General features: G+C 44.7%; 1 protein-coding gene across 1 annotated transcript in view; it reads right to left on the reverse strand.

Annotated features, from left to right (window-relative positions):
- Nucleotides 1-17150, reverse strand: part of Acf (ATP-dependent chromatin assembly factor large subunit) — a 57201-nt gene extending 40051 nt beyond the window's left edge. The window contains exons 1-2 of the mRNA XM_077680690.1: nt 16585-17150; nt 5862-6137 (exon numbers count right to left, since the gene is read on the reverse strand). Coding sequence (XP_077536816.1) covers nt 5862-6137; nt 16585-16697 — 389 coding nt within the window. The 5' untranslated portion in view covers nt 16698-17150. The remainder of the gene's footprint in view (nt 1-5861; nt 6138-16584) is intronic.
- Nucleotides 17151-26262: the final 9112 nt, after the last annotated feature.

Here is a 26262-nt window from a genome sequence, read left to right on the forward strand (position 1 = left end):
CTGTTGCTGAAAACATGAAATTAATATTTCAGGCAAACTGAATTGGAATGCACACAGTACAGTTAATGCAGACATCCCAAACAAACTAATAAATTACCTACACAAAGCACACCCAATGCGGTAGTACAGATAATACGGTGAGTATTTTGTGATAGTCACGCCTTTCCTGCCGGCAAGATAAGTTGGTAAATCACTACTCTAAGGAACGAAAGAGTTCCGAAATGGCTCAAGACGAACCTTCACCTTCCGTTCCCAGGAAGACAGCTATCGCGAAGTGCAGCTAAATGCCCAAAGTTCAGCTGCCTATAGCCATTACCAGAACTTAATAAAATTAGATTAAAACTTTGGCTGCCATTCCCAGCATGATCCACTGTACTTGACTACACATTCAGCATCTGTCCACATGTGATCACCTGAATCAGTTCAAAAGCAAGGCCCGGCTTCTAAACCGAAGCACTGCAAGCTGAAATCTCTTTAAAGCGCTTAGCTAGTTAAAGGCTACTTAAACAGAGTTTGCATGAGTGTGACAGTCCAAACCACATTACTGCACCTGGACAAACCTGGGCATTAAAATAAATGCAAAAATATAATGCCACATTCCCGGAGTGATCTTCCTCTTGGAAGCTACATTTGAACATGCCCGATATTAGTACCAGACTCAATCCAGGCTGCGCGAATGTAATAGAACATTTGCTTTAAAACATAAGTGGTTCATTAACTACGGCAGGTTCATTACTGTTAACCATGCGCACACCACACGAGCCCCATTTTGTAGAAAAACGTATCGAGCTAACCACACAGGGAAGAGGAAGGTGACAGAAACTTTGCTATCGCAACAAGGCATTTACCATCTCAATGCAAACAACCCTGTAACAACAGATTTATGGTCTCCCAAACAAATTATTTCGCGATCTTTCGGTAAGTTGGCGTTAAACAACAGCCGTGACGAATGACCAACCCAGATGACCAGCGGCTGAAGGGGAAGAATTTGTTCACTGTTCCTTTCCTATTGTAACCCCGTTTTACATTTACCTTCAAAATATGTTTTTAAATCCCCACATTCAGTTAGTCATGTAAATAAAATTTGAAAAGAAAAAAAAAATGTCCAGCAGCTTAGCGAATCACTCAAGAAAAAGCAAGCAGGCAAGCAATTCTGCATTCCAAGCATGTGGCCCACTACATCCCATCCACTCTCGACCTATTCCTCCCTTGCATGTGCCGGGTGCTGGCATGTAGGCAAGGGTGCGGGGACAGCTTCTGCATTTTTTTTGAAACCAGATTACTCTGCAACCTGTCAAATTGGCCCTTGCCTCCCCCCCTTCCCCCTTATGTATGTGCCATGCGTGGGTATGTACCCTCAGTATACCCAGTTTCTTGATAGCAGTGACAATTTAGACCAATTTAGCAAAAAGTGCTTTCCTTAATTAAAATGCGAGGCATGCCTGCTGGTGGAACAGAAATCTGCGCCAGCTGGTGTACATTCGCGATGCAACAGCGCAGGCATCACAAAACGACAAAGGAAGGGAACGGAGCCAGGCTTGTCCTGTTCCCTTCCTTTCAATCCTGTCGTGTTTGCGCTGTTATGGCACTTTTTTTTTCCTTCATCATTGGAGTATGTAGCATTTAGGCTGCTTGGTGGATGAATGAAAAAATCTTTCCAACTGTGTTCCACACAAAAACACTAACAGAGCATGGCGCCAGGCACAATATGTCTCACCACGTGGGTGCAAGAAGTGCTCACGTGTGCACACGTCTGTCCTCATCCCAGGACAATGTCAGTCCCACTGTGGGATCGTAGTCATAGCGGGATGGCTATGTTTCTTGCTTCTGAACTAGTGAGGTCTAGGTTGGATCTTAAATTACTTTTAGTACTGACTAAATTGTTCTCGTTTTTCTAAACCCATGCAAAAAGCACTCATGAACACCTGCGCACATGAGTACAAATTTTAAGACGGCCTAGCTGCTGCTTAAGGCATGTTGTGCCTGATCTCATGAGAACTACACAAAAGGCTTTCAGTACTGCTCTCATGACTGTGTGTTATGTGCAGCATTTGTTCCTATTGTATGTCAAGCAGCTTAAAGGAGTACTGACACGAAATTTCAAAGCTCAGATAACTATGTAAAAAGCTTCCTTTGTGTGTGCAGATACCTCCTCGGAAGTTTAAACCGTAACCATTCAGTAGAACATATTTTAAATCAATTTTAATCCTTGCGCGCACGAGAGAGCTCATCATCCGCGCCATCGACCAAGCTCACGACGTCATCTGTGCTTCTTGTGCTTTCTCAACCCAAACGGCCGACGTTAGGACTCTCGTGATGTATCGAGGCAGCCGCAGTGCTGTTGACGCAATCTTTTTCGCCTTGCACATCACGTCACAGCTTTTGGGACTGACGCCACGTGCGACTACGGCTAGCCGGTCAAGCCGGTCTAGCGCGCGTGCACGCAGACCGGCATTGGTTGTCATTCGACGAGAACAGTGACGGCAAATTCACCTTCTCGTCATGGTGGCTGCCTCAGTGTTCACTTCACCGAAACCGAAACTGACATGAATAAACGCAGCTGTAAGTTATTATTTATCCTGCGTTCGACAATCTAATGTGCCATTAGATTGTCGTAAGCTCGTAAGATTAGAGTAAGCTCGTAGGCACCTATAGCCGAGAAAAAAAATTTCGTGTCAGTACTCCTTTAACCCCACAACTGCAGTCTGAAGCCTTGCCAATGTCATTGGGTTCCTAATATTTTTCGCACCAAGAGCATGCACTGCTCCCAGCAATACACGTTCCATAATTTTAACCCAAAGAACATCTTTGGGACTTTAGATGCGGCCGCACCACTCTTACTGCAACTGCCCTTGATTGGGTTCATCTGACCCATCTAACACACACCAATCCCGTTCCTTGTTTTGTGACACTGGTTCAAAAATTCTGAGAAAAAAATATTCAAGCTAGAGTTATGGAAGATGGCAGACATACATGTTGCAGTGTGCGGATCACTGATACGAAATAAATTTTCAGGTACAACGAATAGCTTGACATACATACATTTTTTTTGTCCGTAAAAGTTACTCCAAGTGTTTGGAAATCATTTCTGAATGGGAGTTTATGGGTTTTATACAACCATAATCTAACAAGGAGAGCAATTAGATTTTTTCATGCTTCTAGATTCTGTTGCTTCAGAAGTTAAGGATATCCAAAATTTGTTGCTTTGAAAAACTATTTAAAACTTCAAACACCCCTTCCTCAATTAATTTTCCACCATGAACTTTAAAGAGTCGTATAAAGCCACCGCGGTGGTTCAGTGGCTATGGCGTTGTGCTGCTGAGCCCAAGGACGCGAGTTCAATTCCCGGCCGCAGCGGCCACTTTTCCGATTGAGGTGAAAAGCGAAAATGCCCTTGCACCGAGGTTTCAGCACACGTTACTAGATCCCTCGGCGGTCAGAATTAATCTGGAGCCCTCCACTACAGCGCACCTCATCCCCTGCGTGGTGTCGGCGAGTTAACCCCCACAGTCAGTCAAAGAGTCGCATAAATTTTGATGCAGATGCTAAAGCGGGTGCGTTTCTCTAGCTCGTTCTGTTATCAAACATCATTCAGTACCATTGCATGGCAACCTGTGTGAAGCAGCTGGAGCCTAAAGCCTATTTCTTCTCCTTCACTCATTTTCCCCCAAACCCGTTATAAAGAGCACGGGCCGAATTCAGTCCAGGAGCAACTTTTTATAGGGCCAGTTCTGTTAAAATCTGTTTTGTGCCACCAAGGAGAGGAGCAAACAGACTTAGTGGAAGCAACTCTGGCATCTTATAAGATGCATAGCCAAAAATTCGAGAGGAGGCAACACTCGCACAGCTCGCACCCTTCACTGAGAGCTGAAGCTTGATGAGGGTGTGCATGCTTTGATATAACGAATGCGCGATACAACAAGCTCAAAAGGCTGCATCTTGAAAGTCTTCGAGAAATGGCGGGTCCTTCACAACTATGCACGTGTCGAAGGGTTGAACTGGTAGTTGCGCATTCCGTACTCACGAGTCATCATGGAACGCAAAGCAGGACAGAACCCAGCCTGTCGGCGGAGTTTCAAGCTGCACATCAGTTCTTTGCTGGTATGCTTTATCCGCAGAGTTATCCACAACTTGAAACTGCGTTCTGAATCGTCCAGAGCGTTCAAATTTGGCACCTAGGCCTGCAAGCCTTGCACCAGACCCAACGTTCCCAACGTTACACGGGGTTTCAAAGCTCTGTTTCAGAATGTGGTGAACTGCCTGGCTGCTTCTTCTATTGCCGGCAACAAGCATGCTAGCGCACGGGAATGCGCCAGTAGGCGTACACCACTGAGAGTGCAGTTGCGACTTAATGCACCTGTGCCAGCATTTTTAACCCCTTACGGACTCACTAAAAAACAATGATGTTACAAAATTGCCATTTTTTTTTTACGAAATGAAATGCTTCGGGTAAAATTTTCAAAAGGGAAAAAACATTTGTGAAAACATTTTACGGCAGAAAATAATGTTTTAATGGTCATTCTTCTCTCCATCACGTATTAAGACCCCATACACATGGCATTTGAGGTGTTTTTGTAATGACATTCAGAGTTGCTGTCCTAACAAATGCCATCGCTATCTTCTTCACTTGAAGAATCAAACCAGACACCGACATCCTCATTACTGGCACTCTAAGCATCTGAGGGAGAAAGATATAGAACGCTGCACGGATGGGGTCACGTCTGTTTATAACACGCTAGAAGCACAAGGTACGCATCCCGCCATCTAGTGTGTAAACTCTCATTGAATAAAAGTGCAAATGAGACAACCTGTGCTGCCATCTATGTTTTAACTATGAAGGCCCATGACGACCACAAGTCATCATAAGCAAGAAAGTGGCGACTGCTCATGATGAGCTCAGGTCATCATGAGCAGCCACCAACGATTGAAAGTAGCCAAGTAACCAGGTTGTCCACGGCAGGCCTAGCATTTTGAGGGATGTTCCTTGCATTCGCGACAATCTGCAGCGATATCTTTCCATTACTCACTCCTTTCAAGGATATGGACCGTTGTTTACGCCAAGAGTCCAACCCACATCCTCATGCTCAAGGCGTTGTGCTGCTGGGCATGAGGACGTGGATTCGATTCCCGGCCGCGGCGGCCACTTTTCTGATGGAGGCCAAAAGCAAAAACGCCCGTGTGTGTGATTTCGGTGCACGTTAAAGATACCAAGGTGGTCAAAATTAATCCGGAGCACTCCACTACAGCACGCCTCATCATCTGCGTAGCATCGGCACATTAAATCCTACAATCAGTACGTACCACCCTGGTGCAACCAGCAGTGCTTAGTAGGGCTTTCTGTAGGTGCTAACTTGGAACGTTTTTGGGAACAGGGGTTCCTAGATTTGACACAAACTTCGGACGGTCTAGGGGCAATTTTAAACATAGTCAGAGAAGTGAAAGGCAGGTTCAGTTACAAAACAGCATGCCCTTGAATAAAAAAACTGTGCGCCAACACCATAGAGCAAGTATATGTAAGAGGAGAAACGGCCCATCGGTGTGGACAAACAACCAGGTATCGTCACAATGAAAGCCATTGCAGACTACAAAGCTCTTGGTATCTGCGATGAAGGACAAAGTAGCAACATCTGATGGAAGAAATGATGGTGGCCACAATTCATTCCCGGGCTGTGCAGTGAAATGCCGATCGCAGCCGGGCAGCAACGCAGTTTCTCCTCACACAACAGATGCCGCTATCTTAACTTTGGCCAAGCACTTATTGTGGCACTATCTGTCTGTCCAAGGAAGCACAATTCCCCCCCTCCTCTCTTATTCTCGCTCTGTGTGCCAGCACCGACCAAGCAAGAAACTGCCCCACTCACTTCTGGCTCTTGATGGTGACCTCGACGGACTCGCCGACGAAGTAGCGGTCGCGGGCGAACGAGTACACGTCGTCGCAGAGGTCGGCCAGGCGGCTCCGCTGGGTGAGGTTGGCGAGGAAGAGCAGGGGCTTGCGCAGGCCCGTGGGGAAGGAGGCCAGCACCTGCAGGGCGTGCTCCTCCGAGTTGAGCGCATCCTGGAAGGTCAGGCCGGGCTTGCCCGTCAGGCTGCATGTCCACACCAGGCTGTTGCACAGGATCACCCGGGCAAAGTACTCGCTGCAAAAGGGGGGCAGAAGCCACACGGGGTGAGTAATGATCAATAACCTTGGGACAGCACAGCGGTTTGAGATAGGTGGCGAGGCAGTGGAAGCGGTAAGTGAATATATATACTTAGGCCAAGTTGTGACCCCGGAAGCCAACCATGAGGCAGAGATAATTAGAAGGATAAGAATGGGGTGGAGCGCATTCGGCAGGCATTCTCAGGTAATGAATGGCAGCCTACCATTGTCCCTGAAGAAGAAAGTGTATGACGGCTGCATCTTACCGCTACTCACCTACGGGGCAGAAACTTGGAAGCTCACTAAGAGGGTTCAACTTAAATTGAGAACGACTCAGCGGGCAATGGAGCGGAAGATGATAGGTGTAACATTAAGGGACAAGAAGAGAGCGGAGTGGGTCAGGGAACAAACGCGTGTTGAGGACATATTAGTAAACATTAAGAAGAAGAAATGGACGTGGGCAGGGCAGGTATTGCGAAGGCAAGATAACCGTTGGTCATTAAGGGTAACAGAGTGGATCCCTAGCGAAGGCAAGCGTGGCAGAGGGTGGCAGAAAGTTATAGATGGGCAGATGAGATTGAGAAGTTTGCCGGGATAAATTGGTCGCAGTTAGCACAGGACCGGGGTAATTGGAGATTAATGGGAGAGGCCAATGCCCTGCAGTGGGTGTAGATAGGCTGGTGATGACAATGGGTGAGACAACAGTGTAGACCACAGGTACAGTCTTTGTCAAAAGTATGTAGGCCATGCCAGAAGTCATTAGGCCCAAAGAAATCAACGTACAAGTTCACCTCTTGAGTGATAGCGAAGAAATTTTTTATGCAAGAAAGTTGGCAAAAGCACTTTTCTTCCACACTGTCGTAAAGCAATTCGGCTAGACTCTTGCTTTGAAGTCTTTGTCGACCAAAGAAATTTGGCGTGGCCTAGGAGCTTTCGGTGAAGGCTGTATCTAACAGGAATATCGAAAGTGATGACTTGGTCCAAACAGTCAAAAGAGCTGACCCAAATAAAAAGATTGGCTGACACGATACTCCCCAATGCGAAATTTGAGCGCAGCACGAAATGCAGTCTTCTCAGTGACAGTGCATAGCTGCTGCGTCTCAGAAAGTGATTGGGACATCAGCAAACACACAATGGCACACGCTACACTGGTGTAATTTCACAGCAGTTCATCGCTGCCAAGCATGTCTCATGCGGCCTCGGCACACCGCCCTCCCCCTCACACTTTTGCCATATTTTCCTGCTCACTCCATCTCATCTACCTCTGGTGTGCTCTTCGTTCACTCGGTTACAACAAGGCTGACAGTGACGCAAAACCACAGGAGTGGGAGCTTAAGAGCTGCATGTCGCGACTACAATGCCTCCGGTAAAAGAAAAGAACTGTATTTAGATCACATCACAAGCCGAACACGTCCCATTGCCACAATCATTCCTCATCGTCCTCTTCTACCACCATCTGCGATCACTTCTTTGTCCTCGAGGGAATAAAGTTCCAACACTGCAGCACTCTAAAAACAGACCTGCAGTAACCAAGCTATCGCACACCCGCTTGTGCAGTGACTACCACTCCCCAGCCAAACCAATACACATTGTATTCGGACAAAAACTTTATCCAAGGCTGCACTATGTGGTTCGTTTCTTTGTTCCTCCGCTTAACACAAATCTAGACTGAGTTTACTCCTTAACCTTTGGACAAACAGACCAAAACAATACAGGACCACTTTTTCAGCCATCCCTAAAGCTCTCCCAACATTGCAAACATCTCGCAGGTTTGAAATGTAGTTTTGGCTGCAATTCAGTCATTGAAATATTGCTTTCTCTTTTGTTTCATGGTTAACACTGACCTTTTGGTTTTTTCTAAGGCTGTCTAGACACATAATGCACGCTTGCAGTTCATTAGATCACACCCTGTTTGCTGGGGGTGCATTAATTGCCACACACAAACTGGCAAATCTGCAAAAACGGTGCTTGAGAGCCCATGTGTGTCAATCGGCCGAGAATCCCTTTAGTGTCCATTTAAAGAGAAAGGCAAGAAATTGAAAGAGTGGGGGGGGGGGAAAGAGGTTTAATGGGTGAAAACTGTACTCCACAGGGCAAGCAATGCTGGGCATTTATACCGCTTGGGGGACTTAAGTGAGTTTAAATCTCGTACATGTGGCTTTTGCTGTGTTTTGCCTTTTCACTGGGAATAAAAACTGGGATTGTGCTTAGCCGCAATGCCTTCACCACTAGGTACCTGGGATAAGTGCCTGCAAAAGATTATTGGGGAAAAAAAAACAACGAAAGAAAAGAAGAAAAAAGGCAAAAATCGTTGGCATGAGCTTGCAAGTCAATTGCCTGTTGCATCACAGCAGCTATGGTCCCACAACTATCCTCATGTACAGCCACAGCAGTCAATTTATATAACAAATTGAAACTGAAACCCACTATTTCTCTATTCAGGTTAACTCATCACTGAACCTTAAGCAGGAATTTGCATGGCCCTTTCCCACAAGTCTGTTATATTATAAGACTTCCTACCTGATCCTGTCATGTGGCCACCTATAACCACCCCATTCACCATATGCAGTACTTCGAAAATGCGAAATGACCTAATAAAAACCTGTTGATTGCAAACGGACTACCAATAGACATTGCTCCAACAGTTATTGGAACTGTGTATGTCATTAGTAGTTAGAATGCTCTTCATCAAAGAGGACCAACTCGAATGAATGGTCACATCAAATTTGAGGGTCCACTACAAGGCTAGCCAAAATGAAATGCCGCAGCAACATTCTAAAGCTTGGAAACAACTGCAAAAAATTGAACAGCAGAGGTAAGCCCCGTCCTAATATCAACAGTCTGTCAACATAGTGCACCATGTCACTGCACGTCAAGAACTCAAAGTGGCTTAAATTAAGCCTTTACTATCCACTTCAGCTGGCCTTGACAGCCCAGGCATAGCTTTAGTGCGTGAAAATTCGATTTGAATTTGGTTCAATGGTGTTATTACTGTTGTAGTAGGCATCATGTGTTTTGAAGCTAACGCATAAGGCAGCAACATTCGTAATTGTTTTAGAGGAATGCAACAAATAACCAGGTCACAAACTGGACGTGCACTCCCGATGCTCCAAAAGATAGTAACACTTTTCAGAAAAAAACACAAATAGCAATAAAAACACGTTCTCGTCAATACATTAATCATCTGTGTTGTATCTGCCGCAGAATAAAACAAAGCATTTAGATAAATCCCTGACTTCACCAATTTGACTGCACGGCTAATCTCTAATATTGTTATCAATGTTTTTGCTGACAAGCCCTCCCACAGCCATCCCACCTCCTTTCACCCCTTACACCAAGATGTTGAGCAAGACTGAGTTCTTTCGTTTAGTGAGCAAACGAAAGGACTCAGCCTTGCTCAAGATAATCAATATATCTGCAAAAAGACTGCCTTTTGCCTTCACAAACTGTAAGTGCTAACAAACCTGCTCTTCTGGTAAACGACAAACTGACTTTTTTTTTTTTTTACAATTGTTCAATAAAGAAATTTATTTCGCGGACTTGATTCAGCTCCCACGTAAGGAAAATGTTAGATCAAAAACAAGCACGCAGTAAATACGTTCCAGGTGTTCACAGCAGTCCTGAAACAGTGGAGGTTAAGTGAGTTTACTTGCATTCTAGCTCATCATTGTAGCTTTGTGGGCTGACATATGGTTTGAATACCGTCTTATAATAGGTTCTTCAATGTGTAAACTGGGCTGAGATTCACACAGCTGTTTGCATGTGAAACGCAGTAAAAACAGCTTACAATTTGCCCCCCCCCCTGTACGGTTTGTTCCCTGACAAAAGGGAGATGATGGCTAAGGGCACTGGCTAATCAAAGTTGCTGTAACGATGTCTTGCGAGCAAACAGCTTTGCGAGTCCAGGCGCTGTTTTTCAAACCACAGCTCCACAACACGACGTTAAGGGGTCGTGACCTCAAAATCAAACTTCGCTCAATTTGAAATAACTAGCCTTTGGCAACTCGCTCAGTGCCAGTCCAGTCTCGAAAAATGTAAATGCCAAACAAAACGAAAATTGAAGATAAAATGCTTTCTAAGAAAGTAAGTACATTAAGCAGCAGAGACCAGTGGCATAGTCAACAAAAGTCTTTTTCTGGGGGAAACAACCAAAATACCGACAGGGGTTCTGTAATAAGTGGAACGTCGGCTGTAACAAATAAAACCAAACTACAGTGACACCCGCTACAATGCTAAGGCTTTATATGGTGCTTTATAAGGCTTTAAGGCTCTACGGTGCTTTATAAGCACCATTACTGACTTCAAAAGTGGGGAAATAAGCATCATCTAGGCAAAACAATGCGCAGGAGGGGAAAGATGCTGAGGTCTTCCTGGAAAGCCATTGTTCGAATTGCAAAAACTGTTAGCCAGAATTACAACACACGTCCATCATTAGAAAGTGCAAATCACGGCTCTCACGTGAAATTATCGAATCAGAATGAGCCCACTTCTGTGTAACGCAAAAACAAAATATCAGGAACTTAACTGTGCTTACAGGTTTTGTAACTTCAAAACTACAAATCAGAATTGTGGCATGGCTAGCCTGAGAGTAGTACCCTCCCAAAGGGTATCCTTTCACGAGAAGGACCACCCGCGCTAGGCTGTTTGTTATGATGATTATGCTGATGGCAGTGATCCTGCCTGACTCATAAACCTGCAAATGTTCACCCGGAGTCAGCCGCATGGTGTAATTTATGACAAATTACTGAAACCATAGGTGTAGCTGAAAGCCCAAGTTCCAATGTTTTTTTAAGGCTTCCTAAACGTGTAATTTGCAATTAGTTAATACTGTAAGGAGACGGAAGACCCGGCACAAGTCGGCACCAGTACCAGCGGACTAGGTTTAATGAGACCGTCGGTGACTCAACGGAATCAGGCACTCGTGACGATGATTATGTACAGATGATGATAATGGGTATGCACAGATGAGGGATTGGTCCTACCGAATGACGGCGATTGGCCACAGCACGTAAGTGTCCCAGAGCGCAATAATTGTCCAGTAATGTTGACGGCGCTTACACACGCTCACAATACGTATATAACTTTGACGTCTATTTTTAATACGTTTTCAACTAGACTGAGAGCATGGGAGCCATCAAGTGTGGTGCTGGAAAAGTAATAGTAGTTGTAAAGACTGTCTATTCGGCCAAAACTGCTGGCCGAGCATGTCGACTGCCTGGGAAACCAGTCTGCACAGTACTTCTTCCCCTTCAGAGCTAAGCCCGTCGTTCCAGGTAGTGATGGAAAGGGATGGGGAGGGATACAAGCCGGAAGTAATATTATACCCGTGCCACACGTACACGAAAAATGACATTAAATGCTTAATGCCTTAAGTTTTAATGCCATTAATTTGCTGCTACACGCAAAAATCTAATGCCATTCGCTTTAATGTCATTTTGGTTTAAGGAGTTCCGCACAACTCATTTACCTTCGCAAACGCCTTAAATCTGCCTACTCTCGAACGCGACGAGCACCAAATGAAGAACTCTCAGCACCAGAGTGTTGATGCGGAAATGTAGCTAAACTTCGAAATATGACAATTTTTTGTGCACAATTGGTGGCGAAGTTTTGAAGAAGACGAAATTCACTAGAACAGAGGCAAAAGTAAGAACATCGCGTTACTCTTCGTGTTAAATTTTTCGGATTTGGCTACCACTGGCCGGCGACGGCATGCTGAAGCCACTTTTAGAAACGGCTCCCACCATTTTTAAGGAAACACTATTTCTCACAAAATTTTCTTTCGCAAAAAACAGTTTTAACGCTTCTAAGGCGTTTTTCTCTACATTAAAGACTTCTAAAATATGAGTGAATTTCTCTTTTTGGTCATGATCACCATCATGCCTAACACATTTAATGCCTTTGCGTTTTCGCGTGTAGCACGGCCCGCCCAATTAATGACATTTGCTATCTTAAAGGAGCCATGAAGAGAAAATGCAACTTCATTTAATTTTAAAGAACTAGGATTCAGTATCTCACTCAGCTCCATTAGAGCCACAAAAGATGTTTTTTTAACGGAAAAAAAGCAAGAAGTATTTAAAAACTTTCAAATTTTGCGCCACAGTGACGCGTTATGAGCAAGAATGACGTCATACGGACCAACAATAAAACATAATTTACAGTGCGTTAACTGCACGTTAGCATTCAAGTGATGCGGTCAAATGGAACTAGACGCCCCATTACAGACGGCCAGTCATGTGTCGTCGCGACAGGTCAGTTAGGCGGCCGCCAATCGCACAAACAAGGTTCCGTGACGTCATAGAAAAGTTGCGGGAAATTGGCTAGGGGGTCGCCTTGGCTTCACACGTTTTCTTTAATATCTCCGTTATTTGTTCAAAGATTGCGATGATATTGGCATCATTGTTATCGGGCCTAAGCAGTCTTTGTAATAAACCCAACTTGTATTTTGTCTTCATGGCTCCTTTAAGGCCTTAAACACTTAATGTCATTTTTGTGTACGTGTGGCACGGGTATTATTACCGAATTTCGCCATTATTTTTTGGCATTTAAGTTTCCCCACTGTACAGACGTAGCCCTGCCATGTAAGACGTGTTCTTTTAAAAAATTATGTAGCTAAGTCACACCATTATATATATCCCCCCCCCCCCCCCTCTTGCATAAACAATCCTTTCATCAAAAATTCCATAACTAAGTAGCGCAGCCATTTCAAACAAAAGCTGTGATTTATACGCCAGAAAGTGCACTAGTTTTTCTGCACACTTCCTCCCTTTGAGTTCTGTACTCTTGATGGATTATGGGGATAGGTTGTACAGTTCGTTAAATTTTTCCCCACTCCTCTTTGTAACGCGTTTGCACTGAGAGTAAATGAATAACCAAATCTCGTCACGCTTCACACCACAGTTACTAACGACCAGGATCGCTGAGAAAGGATACGACTCCAAATCTAACCAAGGGCACAGTGCCAGACAATCTTCCATATCATGGACAAGCGCTGTCCCAGCCTTGTAAGCCCTCTTTTCTATCATGACCCACAGCTTTCGCAGAGTATATTTTCTCTATCCCAAATGAAAGGGCAAACAACTTAACCCAAAATGGTCTTGCTGATAGCACCATAGAACTTAAATCAGAATTTTTAGATCCACCAGTCATACATGGCCTGCCAAAAGCCATGCGGCCACATTATTTCAACTGTACACAAGATGAAAAAAAAAAGTATTTAAAACCTTGTCTCAGGCAAAAACAAAAATAATGTGCAGTGTGCCCTATTGCTTCATGTGGTTTTTGAATGATGCTCTGAAACCTACGGAAATGTTCAGACACGTAAGGTAGTGCATGTTTAGGCACTACATGGCACCACCTTTCAGCCTTCAGAAATTTTAGTGCCAAATTAAAATTATTTCCGCCTGTTTATTTAGCAATTACTTGCGGTTACCCCACCATATAAAATGCTGGCTTTGATATGAGCTGGACAACACACACTCCACAAAAATTGATTGCCTGTCCATTTAAACAATTTTTTGGAATGTCTGTACCTTACAACAAGCTCGAGCCAGAAGTGTGGACGGGGGTGGGAGGAAGTGGGGGAATTTTGTTGGAAATCCTTGCAAAGAAGCTTTCAAACGACGGTGGCAACTGCCAACAACAATACGAAAGATCCAATATCCAAAAGATGCGGTTGCAACTTGTGGCCGAATCTGACAGCCAAACAGAAGGAAGAAATTAACACGAGAGTTACTCCAGAGCGAAAAAATGACAAACACTTTCTAATGCTGCTTAAACGTTGAGCACATGAATAACTGCAACATTTGCACTTTTGACATTTTGTCAAGAATGCAAAAGTTTGGGGGAAGTACACATCTGCTATCGTTATCATCATCACCACCACCAAGACTAAGGTTCGCTGCGGGACGAAGGCCTCTCCCATTGACCTCCAACCACTCCTGCCCTTCGCTGTTCGAGTCCACAGTTTGCCCCCGAATTTCCTTATTTCATCCCTCCATCGGGTTAGTGGTCTTCCCCTTCTTCTACACCCATCTCTTGGTATCCACTCTGTTACCCTGATTGTCCATTGGTTGTTGGTTCATCTTGTCACATGGCCAGCCCAAGTGCATTTCTTTTTCTTTATTTGAACTGTGATATCGGCAACTCTAGTTTGTTCTCTGATCCAGGTAGCTCGTTTCTCGTCCCTGAGTGTTACTCCTAACATTATTCCTTCCGTGGCCGGTTGAGACGATCTAAGTTTGCATTCCAGTTTAGTAATGCGCCAAGTTTCAGCTCGGTATTTCATCACCGGCAGCATGCACCGGTTGTATATTTTGCTTTTGAGTGACAGAGGTAGCTCACTTTTCATTATTTGGGAGTGCTTGCTGAGTGCACCCAAAACCATACCTATTCTGGGCAGGATTTCTCTCTCATGGTCGAGGTCAGCACTAAGCATCTCTCCAAGGTAGTTATATTCTGTTACTTCCTCTAGCGTTTCGTTTCCTAAGCTATAGAAGACGTTCTTGCCATGCTTATTCTTCATTACTGTAGATTTATTCTTATTTATTTTTAGCACCACGGCCATGCGTTCTGATTGTAGGTCCTCAAGCATTGTTTGGAGGTGTTCTGCAGTCTCACTCAGAAAGACTATGTTGTCCACAAACCTCAAATGGCTCAAGTATTCCCCGTTTATCCTTAATCCTAAGTTTCCCCAGTCAAGCTTTCTAAATACCCCTTCCAGACATGCTGCGAATAGTTTTGGAGAGATGGTATCTCCTTGTCTTACTCCCTTTCGGATCGTAAATTTATCGCTTTGCTTGTGCAAATGTTTGACGGAAGTATACATCTGCTGCCACAACTTTCGCAGCGAGTAAATGTCGAATATCAGTGTCCAGGCGAGACATTGTTTAGCTTTTGCCCAATTATTGTGGCCGCAGATTGTATAAATGTGAATAATATTGCATTCTATGCTACAGCTAGGCATTCTCCACTAAAGTACCCTGAACAAAAAGAAAAAGAAATACAATGTATTTGCCTTTCAAACCAGGGCACTTTTTTTTTTTTTCTACAGTCTTTACTGCACGTTTAAGGAGCCTATTTGGCCATTGTGACTCAAGGAGTAGAGCACGCACACAACTGCATTTTGTGTGTTTACTGCTTTTGTTCCTCTGATAAAACCTGTTATGCCAGTCTGACTCCTTGTTGCAGCAACGCGACTTCCCACATCGCTCCTTGTGAAGGGACCAACAACTTGCAAATCCGCAACTGCACGTAACACGAAACAAACTTGACAAACGCACGAATCAATATCATCGGCCACTACACCTGCAGCAACTTGACCGATAAGGCATGTACATAACAAAGAGATAAGAGAACGTGCAATAACTACCAAACAAATCAGCATTAGTGCTGAAAAAATGATGATTAATGAATCAGTGAAGCGATTAATGCGTGGCAATGAAAGGGGAACTGTTTCAATGTAAGCTCATAGCTTCGTGCCAAAAATTTAGAGATAACAAGCTCAGTAGATGCAGTGATCATGCGACTTCAGACAAGCAGCATGTTTTTTTTACACACACATGAACCAACCAATGATGACGCTCCAGTGGCTGTAAACATAGTGAATGCACAACTAAATTGATCCTGTAAGTGCAGTGCAAGTCATGTGTGGTATAATAGACAGCCATCAGTGGAGAAACAGTTCAATTTGCAGCAATGAGTCATTGTTGAGATGCAAGAAATGTCAGCCCATACACAGTTTTAAGCGCGAACTGGAACCACAGGGAAGGAGTAACAAGAATTTACATGAATTTAGCCACCAGCGAATCTCAAAGTAAACAAGGCACAACAAACGTAACGATTTGGATAATTGCTTGCCACCCGCAAGGAGCTTCACAACCTGGAAGCGAATGACTCAAGCCTGGAAAAAGGTCACTGAAGACGGAAAAGTAGCAATCCGTGAGCAACGAGTAACGAACATTACTGAATATCAACAAATCAGGCTGAAACCAAACGAAATGGTGGCATGTGTCACGCTTCTGCAGCGATCACAAGCCCCAGCAGAAGGCGATCGAGCCTACCCGTGATGCCACGACACGCAGTCAGCCGCCAACGGGCACCAAATGGCCTGAAACGCGGCGGGCAGAAGAATAAGAGATGCTGGAACGCTAATATCCGAGACGCACCTACCTGCCGGCCCAAGCTACATTTGTCCCGAAGCCCCCAACCACTGCGAACGCATCCGAAAGCAGTCAGGGCGAAAGCTAGTGTCCTCAGGGTGTTCCCGCAACACCGCCGCATCGTTTGCAAGCGCAAATTTTGCGACGAAATTACATTTAGGCCTAACAAGGGCTAAGCAGTGCGACATCGTGAGGGTGTCAGAATGTCAAAAAGAACCGCTTCATGCGCGGCTTCGCGACGCCGGCCCGCACGCGTTTGACACCGAAATGCGACGAAATGAGACTCACTCGTAGTCCGTGAAGCCCTCGTTGGTGATCTTGCAGTAGTAAACCTCCTCATTCGGTTTGAGATCGGCCGGTGGTTTCTGCCGAATGAATGGGTGCTTTCCGCAAAGAGGCATGGTAGAAGCAGCAGATTTGAGCTTGCTCCGGAGCGCGGCTTCCTAAGGAAACGGAGTCCTATCCATGGGCAGTTCACTCTCGGGGAAGTCGAAATGCAGGAAAAGTGGGGTTAGAGAGTCCTTTCTGGCCGTCCGAAGCTAGAAGTTGCAGACCGGCACGGCGGACATCACTCGGGAACAAGACAACCGCCGTCTCTCAACCCCCGACGGATGCGATGCGGCAACTTTCTCGAGCTTACCACCACTCGCGCTTTAAACAAACCGGGTCGCTCTCGTTTTTTTCCGCGCACTTTGAACTGCCGACGGTCAAAACATGGTAAGTTCGCGACACTAATTTGGAGAAAATTAACACGACTCGAGTAAAAATTCTAAACAACGCGCATTTACAAGACGATCGCGGCAAGGTGCAGAAAACACAACTCCGTCAGGCGGGACTACTAAAACCGGAACCGAGCGATGCCGATTGGTTCAAACGAGCAGCACGAGCTTTTCGCCGCAAATTTATGCGGCGGCAGCACCAACGAGTTTTTTTCGGCGAAACTTTTCTTCTTCAAGCATTTAAAATTACAACCTATCGGGCATATTTCGGCCATTAAACCTCAAAAATTTTTGAACTACTCAGCAACACTGATTTTAAGGTTACTGTTCTTAGGAAACGAAACTCAGCGTATAGGAATAGCAGACGATGCGTCAGTTTTTCAAACCATGTTCCATATCTACACTGTGTTCATTGGCGGCCCAGGAAGCCCGTACGGGTGCTAATTATTCTGAGACAGTATTTTGAACAAGCTTCTGAGCACACCTATACGTGCACGGACGAGGAAAGGAAAAATTAGACTCGTGAAATTAGAGAAATGAATGGTGCGTCGACCTGTCCCAAGTTCCAACACTCGCAGAAAACACCGTTAATGAAACCATGAAAACGAATTACATGCAGCACACAAACCTCAAAAAGAAAAAAGAGGAACAGTACATTAAAAAAAAAAAAAAAACGGAATACCGAATTGCATCTAATGCAGGTCATTGTAGGTGTCGGCATTAGAAAACAGCGCGTAATTCAAAACCCCAGATCGCTACCATTGCGATGTTCTGGTATTGTAATTGGATAAAACGGACACGTAATGAATTTTCCAGTGGTCATAACATTTATTTTCGGCTACGCAGCAGTTAAAATGCTGGCATTCATCCCTGCATTCCCAGAACATCCCCTCCGGGGCGCCCCCTTCGAGGTTTCTTCGATGCCGGACATGCCCCAATTCGCGTCTTGAACCTCCACAGCAGCGACTGACCTGCACACGAGAAAATAAATAAAAAAAAAGCTTTAATATATAAAATATCTAAAGTTGTTACTTTGCCTCCGAGGTTGCTTTTTTTTTTTTTTAGGAGTGCTGCCTGGTCGGTACAAATAATATACTTTTCGAGGGAGTCTAAACTAGATAAACGCAACCATACTAGGAACAGGATTTGGCTATCGCGCATTGGGTTGAAATATCTCATATCTGGATAGGCTTTCGTCCTACAGTGGATATAAAGGGCCTGATAATGCTGGTGGTAAGTCGATTTCTAGAAACGTATAAGTTGGAACAGTACTACCACACGAAATAATGAGACTCACTCGATAGAAAAAAATGTTCGGACAGTACCGCTACACGAAATAATGAGACTTACTCGATAGAAAATATGTTGGGACAGTACTACCACACGAAATAATGAGACTCACTCGATAGAAAATAGGTTGGGACTACACGAAATAATGAGACTTACACAATAGATAATTGGTTGGGACAGTACTACCACACAAAATAATGAGACTTACTCGATAGAAAATGGGTTGGGACAGTACTACCAGACGAAATAATAAGACGCACTCGATAGAAAATATTTGTTATCGCTGTAGTGGGCGACCGTGAGAGTTTAGAAGCGGAGCTTATCAGCGTAATAATCGGGAAACGGGCCCGAAAGGACAAAGTTTTTCTTAGGAGTGAAAGGGGAGGGGGATAACGACAAATTTAACATCCCACCTCTTTGGCCTGGTTGACGTTTTGATTGATTGATTGATTGATTGTAGGGTTTTACGCACCGACGCAACGCAGGCGATGAGGCGCGCCGTAGTGGAGGGCTCCGGATTAATTTTGACCACCTGGGGATCTTTAACGTGCGCCGAAATCTCGTGAACATGGGCGTTTTTGCTTTTCGCCTCCATCTGAAAAGCGGCCGCCGCGGCCGGGAATCGAACCCGCGACCTCGTGCTCGGTTGACGTTTTGATGCAAATATCTACGATTCCTACACAACCTGAAACATTTAATGGCTGCAGCATTCTTTTAACAAAAATCCCCCTTTATAGGTACCTCCGATAGGTACCTCCGATTCGCCACTTTGGACTGGCGAGAACTGCCCCAGAGCAGCTCCGTAATTTGAGTGAATAGCGGAGCTGTTGTTGCTGGCCGTAATGTGTGCAGCGTCATCAGAAAACCCCGAATGATAAAGTTTACCGCTCTCGAAAGCACGTGCCTCACAAGGAGCGCTCGGCGTCGTCCAGGCTTGCGCGTGGCGCTCGCAAAAAAAAAAAAAAGAAAAAAAAAAGAGAAAGAAAGAAAGAAAGAAAACAGTTCACGTGCGGCCGCGCCTCAAGGGGGGAACACAAGACAGCTCGCGCTACAGACGCCCAGTTCGCGAAGCCGGTTGCCGACGGTTCTAGCGCGTGCTGACGCGTTTCCCTTTGGGAGAAATGTGAAAGCCTACGGGCACGACGATCCGGGCCCGCCAGTCATGCATGAGGAAGACGACGATATACAGCCAAAACTTGATCTAACGAAACCCGATCTTACGATTTTCTGATCTAACGGTCAAAATCGGATTCCCCCGCAAGTGCCAATACGGCTAAACGCCTTTAGGAACTCGAACTAACGAAATACAGTAATCCCTCGTTAACACGAAGTCAGCGGGACGGCGAAAAAAATTCGTTATAGGCGGTATTTTCATATAAGCGACCACTCGAGAGAAGCTAAATCAGTTCAGCTTTAATTGTGCAAACTGCAAGGAATCAAAATACAATGTATTCAGTGAAGCAAAACTTTATTCGTGCGCAGAAAAGGCAGTGAGCTTTGGCTGTTTCAAGTTCTTGCCGGGCACGAGCAACCCCAGCTCCAATTTGACCAAGCATTGCATGTGGCCAACGTTCATAAATGTGGCGATGGCTGTGGCAAATTTATAGGGGGGCATGCGGGCGTCACGGAACGCTACAAGAGTTTCACGCAGGAAAGCGCCTCAAATGCCGTATACCTCGAGTCTGAGGTTGTGTTTGTTGCGCTCAAAAAACGATTAACCGCTCATTCGGGGCACACAGCGCAATCATGAACACTGACTGGTGGGCAATTTTTTCTCGAGGTGTGCAGCCGTGAAGTTTGCAAAACAAGGGTTTTTCGGCGCCCCTTTGTCGATGACACTGCTAATTCTACGGTTCGAGCGTCGGTGTTCGCGCACCGTCGCGTTTGCGTCGTTGCCCAATGCCTAGGAACAAAATTTAATGATCCTACCCCGCATTCGGACTGTTTGTCTAACGTGGGATGGCGCGAATCGAGCATGACCGGCTCGAGAAAACCGCCGGTACCGCCGGGAAAGACCAGCTTGCGTTGACCCGCCTTGTTGACAGCCTGACTCGCCGCTGGGTCGCCTCCCCTCGCCGGGTCAACTCTTCGTGCGATTCGAGTAATGCGGCCTAAAATGCATGCGTTTGGGTTGGGACCAGAATAAATTTCTAATAAAGCGATATTTCAAGAAAAGCTATTTCGTTATAACGAAGGGTTACTGTCGATTCAGCCCCATTTCCTATTTAACGATGTACAGTAATCCCTCGTTATAGCGAACTCGCTTTACTCGAAATACCGCTTTATTCGAAATTTCTTCTGGTCCCAACCCAAATGCATGCATTTTAGACCGCATTACTCGAAGCGCACGAAGAGCTGGACCCGCTTAGAGCGAAGTGTGGCCAGCGGAGGCGTCCCCGAGCGCCGGCGACCCAGTGACGAGTCAGATGGTCAACATGGTGGGTTAACATTAAGCTGGTGTTTCCCGGGCGATTTTTTCGAGCCGGTCACGCTCTATTCGCCATCAGACTTCAGAGAAACGGTCCAAAAGCGTGGTAAGGTGATTGAATTTTGTTCCTAGACATTGGTCAATCGCGTGGACGCGACGGTGCGCGACCACCGACATTCGAACCGAAGAATTAGCGGTGTCGTGGACAGCTGGGCGAGGCAAAACTCTTGTTTTGCAGACTTCACTGCTGCTCACCTCAAGAAAAAATGGCCCAATGATCATGCAAGGCAGGCCACTAGTGCGAAAACTGGTCAATTTTCATGATTGCGTTGTGTACCCACAATGAGCAGTTAATCGTTTTTGTTTTTTTTTTTGAGCTCAACAAACACAACCTCTGACTCCAGCCACGGCATTTGCGGCGCTTTACAGCGCGAAACTCTCGCAGCGTTCCGTGACGCCCGCACCTGCCCCCTCCCTATAAAAGTGGCCACTGCCTTGCCGTCCTCATGCGCTTAGCGGTCTGCGAGGCGTTCGAATGCCAGTCACTGTTTGGGCAAACTGGAGCAGGGGTCGCTCGCGGCCGGAAAAAAACATGAAACAGCCAAAGCTCACTGCCTTTTTTGCACCTGAGTAAAGTTTTGCTTCACTGACTACATTAGGTTTTTATTCTTCGCACTTGTGGCGCAGTTGAATCTCAGATACTTTAGCTTTTCTCGAGTGGTCGCTTATATCGAAATACCGCCTATAACGATTCACGGTCCCGCTGACTTCGTTATATCGAGGGATTACTGTACTTCACACGACACATTTAAAACATGCGGTTGATCCGTCTTCCATAGGAACCGGTAAAACACGAAAGTGAAATGTTCCTGCACAGGAGCAGTTGAATGTTTATTGTGCATCGTTCTGAACTTGCACGTCGCTATTTATATTTTGTCAGTACGGCACTGTTAGACGCAACAACGTTAGACACTGGATTACACGCACCGGTACACTGCGTAAACCCGAATGAAACCACATGCACTCGCAGACCGTCCGTGCGAACGAAACCAAACGGGCGAAAGGAGCAGAAAATCGAGTCACGAGCGCGACAGGCTCCGCCGCAGCTTACGCTGCGCGCCCACGTAGGCGCTGGCATCGAGGCGCCAAGTGTCGGCGCTCAATAACGTCATGATGCCCTACTTCGCTTCGCCTCTCCTTGACGGCAGCACCATCTGAAGGGAAGGATACAAGGCGCGTTCGTCGTCCTATTCACGCGTCTGTTCAGAGCGCAGTTGGAAGCGCGTTACCTACCTCCCGTTGCGGTGAAAGAGTTCGTGGCTCGAATACCGGCGCAGCCGCGTTTTTCTGGCGATGTAATTGGCGATGACGTGAGTTATTTCTTGGTGGACCCCGGCATAAAACACTTTCGTGTTTTACATTCTCTCCACATTCTCTCCATTACCTTCCCAACGCATGACGTTAGAGAGATTGGTCTCATGTTTTCAATGGCTGGAGCTTTTCCGGGTTTAGGGATGAAACGAACTTCTGCTTCTTTCCATTCCGGAGAAAGCTGCGAGCTTTCCCAAGCTGCGTTGATGTGCTCAAGGAGAGTCTTCGCCGCTTTGTCACTCATGTTTGTAAGTAGCCTATACGTGATGGTGTCCTTCCGAGGGGCACTCCTCTTGTTACTCTCGTCGACTGCAGACCAGAGTTCCAAGAGTGAGAAGGGCCTGTCGAGGTCTTCATTGTTCAGACCCATATATTGAAGTTGAAGTTGAAGTTTATTCATAAAAAGTAAACGGTTACAAAGGAAGTTTACAGACAAGGGTCCCGAAGTCAGCGACTGCACCGGGACCCTCGATGATGAAGTACACGAAAAACGTTACAGAAGCAGCAGTGGAAGCGAAAACAAGTACAATAAAACCCTAGTGAAGAAAACAAATAAGCAAAAACATGTAGTGCATGGTTTTCATATAGAATTTACAAAAATATTAGGCGATGTACATAAAAACAGCATTCAAAAAGCAAATTATTATACACAATTAAAAGCTAACAGTTCACAAAAGTGCACAAAAAACTACTGCGCAAACAAATGACGAAAGTCAAACCAGCAAAACCAAAAAATTAGAAAACATATCAGGTTAGAAGAAGATTTTTTAGAGATTTTTTAAAAGCTGTGATAGAATGTGAAGACTTAATATTGTAGGCGGTTGCACAGATTAATGGCGGCAAAATGAAATGTTTGCTGGTCATAATTAGTTTTTACCTTAGGTAACAACAAGTTGTTATTCAAGGCAAATCTATTTGTGTTATGATTCACTAAAAGTACCTACGTCAAGAAGTTCAAAACATAATTGGTTGTTGAGTAGTTTGAAAAAAAAAATACCTAAGTTATATTGGAACATGCTGTGACCGATAAAACTGAATTTTCACGGAGTAGAGGTGATGCACTTGAATGGCGAGGGCTGCTAGTAATGATACGGATAGCTTGATTTTGAATGTGCTGAATGGATGATAGGTGGGTGTGATATGTGTTACCCCAAGCAGTGATTCCATAGTTGATATGACTGTGCATGAAAGCGAAGTAAAGTGATAACAAAGCCTTGGTTGGAAAGAACGGTCGTGCCTTGAGCAATGCCCGGATGCCAAATGCCATTTTTTTTCTGATATGATCGACGTGAGAAGTGAACTTAAGGTTAGTGTCAAGAATTATACCAAGAAATTGGACGCAGTCGCATGATACGATCCGATTAGAGTCAAGTTTTAATTCTGGCAACATACCTAACACTTTCTGGTGGCTTCTAAATATCATAAATTTAGTGTTAGTAGGATTAATAATTAAATTATTTCTGCAGCACCACTCAGTCAAATCCTTTAAAGAAGCGTTTAATTTATCAGTTAGACATACTATAGATGTGTCTGATAATGTTATTGTGGTATCGTAAGCATATAAAAGACAGTTGTATCGGTGTAAAAAGTTGGGTAAGTCATTGATATAAATATTAAACAATAACGGACCGAGAATGGAACCCTGCGGGACACCTCGGTTAATAGTTTTACAGTTGGAGAACGAGCCAGCTGCAGCTACCACGTATGGCCTATCAGCCAAGTAATTTTTTAATAGAGTAAGTGCTGGAGCGGTTAGACCATATGCTTCGAGTTTCATGAATAAAATTTTGTGATTGATGATATCGAAAGCTTTTGTGACGTCAAAGAATACTGAGCCAACATATTTACCAGAATCAATAGATTAAAAAAAAAATCGGTTAAGGTTAGTAAAGCCAAGCTAGTGGAACTTCCCGCACGAAAACCGAACTGTGAATTATCTATTACGTTAAATTTTATTAGATAGTTAAGCGTTTTGCAAGTAACTGTTCGATGATCTTGCTCAAACTGGAAAGGATTGAAATTGGTCTATAGTTGTTAATTAACTCCTTGTTACCTTTCTTAAATACTGGAACAACCTTGGCCCTCTAAGTTTTTAGGAAAAATGCCAGACTTAAAAATAGTATTACTTATGATACTGATTGTTTCCGAAACGATATGAGCAACAAGTTTTAAATGACGCATCGAAATGTTATCCAAACCAGGACTGGTATTTTTGAGGTTACAAATCGTTAAGTACACTTCATTGGCAGTAACGGGGTACAGATGAAATGAATGTGGGGAGCGTGGTAGGGATTGCTGATCAGTAGTGGTAATGCTTGGGGTTGATAACGAGAAAAAGTTGCTGAAAGCATTAGCAACGACGGATGGCTGAACAAAGACTGTCCCGTTAAAGTTAATTTTCTGAAAATTATTACGCGAGGACACTGTATTTAAAAATTCATCGATTAGTTTCCATTATTTTGGGGGGTTATGGCTATTATTCGTAAATTCGGTTTCATATTATTGCTGAGAGTATTACCATATTTTTTATAACGTTGGGCTAAAGCAGTGTTAACAGGTTCACGTTTTGTTTTCCGGTAAAGGTTATATTTTTTACGTAAACTGGTCAGTAAGGCATTCGTCATCCAAGGGTTGCATGCGTATTTGTACTGTTTTTTACATTTAACAGTTGTGCTCAACGATACAGCCTTCAAAAACAATGTACAGAATTCATCGAGGGCCTTCACAGGGTCAATAGCGGTATTAACACCAGACCAGTCAGTACTGACAATGGTATCAGTAAATTTATGTTTAGAAAAAACAGAAGTAAAAAATGATTTATCAGGGAGTGAAGCTGAACGATCTAATGAAACAAAAATGGGATAATGGTCAGTTATGTCAGTGCACAATACACCAGCTACTGCAGTCGGGGTTAGATTAGATAATGCGTGACCTAGAAGTGTTTTAGAACCCCTAGGGCTGCATCATGTGTAGGTGTTAATAAGGAATTCGAGTCCATAGCCAGAGAAACAATCAGTGTAGTCAGTATATATACCTTAGCACTTGTATCGAGAAGGTTAATGTTTATGTCACCTAATATCAAAACGTCCTTATTTTCGGATGATAGCTTGTTAAGAATGGTATCAAGAGCATGAAGAAATTCAGGAACGGAAGATGACGGGGAACGATACACTGAGCCAAGAACAAAATTTTTACGATTATGTGCAAGTAAAGAATCTTCTATTTCTAACCAAACAGCTTCGCAGTTGCTAATATTGAACGATAGATCATGCCTGCGGGTGTAAACGACGGTGGGATCAAGGAAAATGGCAGCCCCTCCATAGCTATCCGAGGGTCGATGACAGTATTCAGCCTGATAAGATGAAAATCCGTGCAAGTTATTATCGCTATCAGAAAGCCACGTTTCAGAAATGCATATTGCTGAGAAATGGTGGTTGATTGATGTGATACAGTTATTGATATTATGAATATTTTTTCGTAAGCTTCGCGCGTTGAAGTGGATCAATGAAAAATTATTTTTTGGTACAATATGATTAAAGTTGTCTGGAGATAAAAGCGACATTAAAGTTTCGGGCGCGCAGTTGCGCGGGGCAAGCGGCAAGATATGAGATGAGCGATATTAGGTGAAAACGTGCAGGTCAGATTCGGATGAAATGCGATGCGTCTTGCTGTCGCTTGTCTTACGCGCCAAGATGTGGCAGTTGTCAGTCCACAAGAACTGCCAGCCCTTTTGCTTTTTGAGAGCAAGTGCCTTGCCGAATAGCCTTTTGTTGTCAGCGGTGAGATAGTCATTTATGAACACTGGCGTCTTTAAGCTTTCCGGAAAAGCAATCTGGTTGGCGCACAGGCGAGCCTTCCTGGCCTTGCGCAAGAAATCGTTCTTCTTTTCGCGACAAAGAAAGCGGCAATTATATTTTTGTCACCAGATTTCGCGGGAACGCGGTGCACGATGTCTAGGTCGGATGGCGCAACAGGACACTCAGAGACCTCCCCTATGAGCTGAACGATCGCCGCACAGTCCTCTCCCTGGGTAGAGGGAACACCTCTAATCTCTACATTGTTGCTTCGGGAGTACTGTTCCAGGTCGAAAACTTTCTTTTCTAGTTCATTGTTGCGCAATACAAGTGCTTTGTTCGTGGAAATGAGCTCGACCTGTTT

This window comes from Haemaphysalis longicornis, unplaced genomic scaffold (genome assembly GCF_048455015.1).
Source record: "Haemaphysalis longicornis isolate Haplotype H1 unplaced genomic scaffold, Haemaphysalis longicornis Haplotype H1 scaffold_8, whole genome shotgun sequence".
Lineage (NCBI taxonomy): Eukaryota > Metazoa > Arthropoda > Arachnida > Ixodida > Ixodidae > Haemaphysalis > Haemaphysalis longicornis.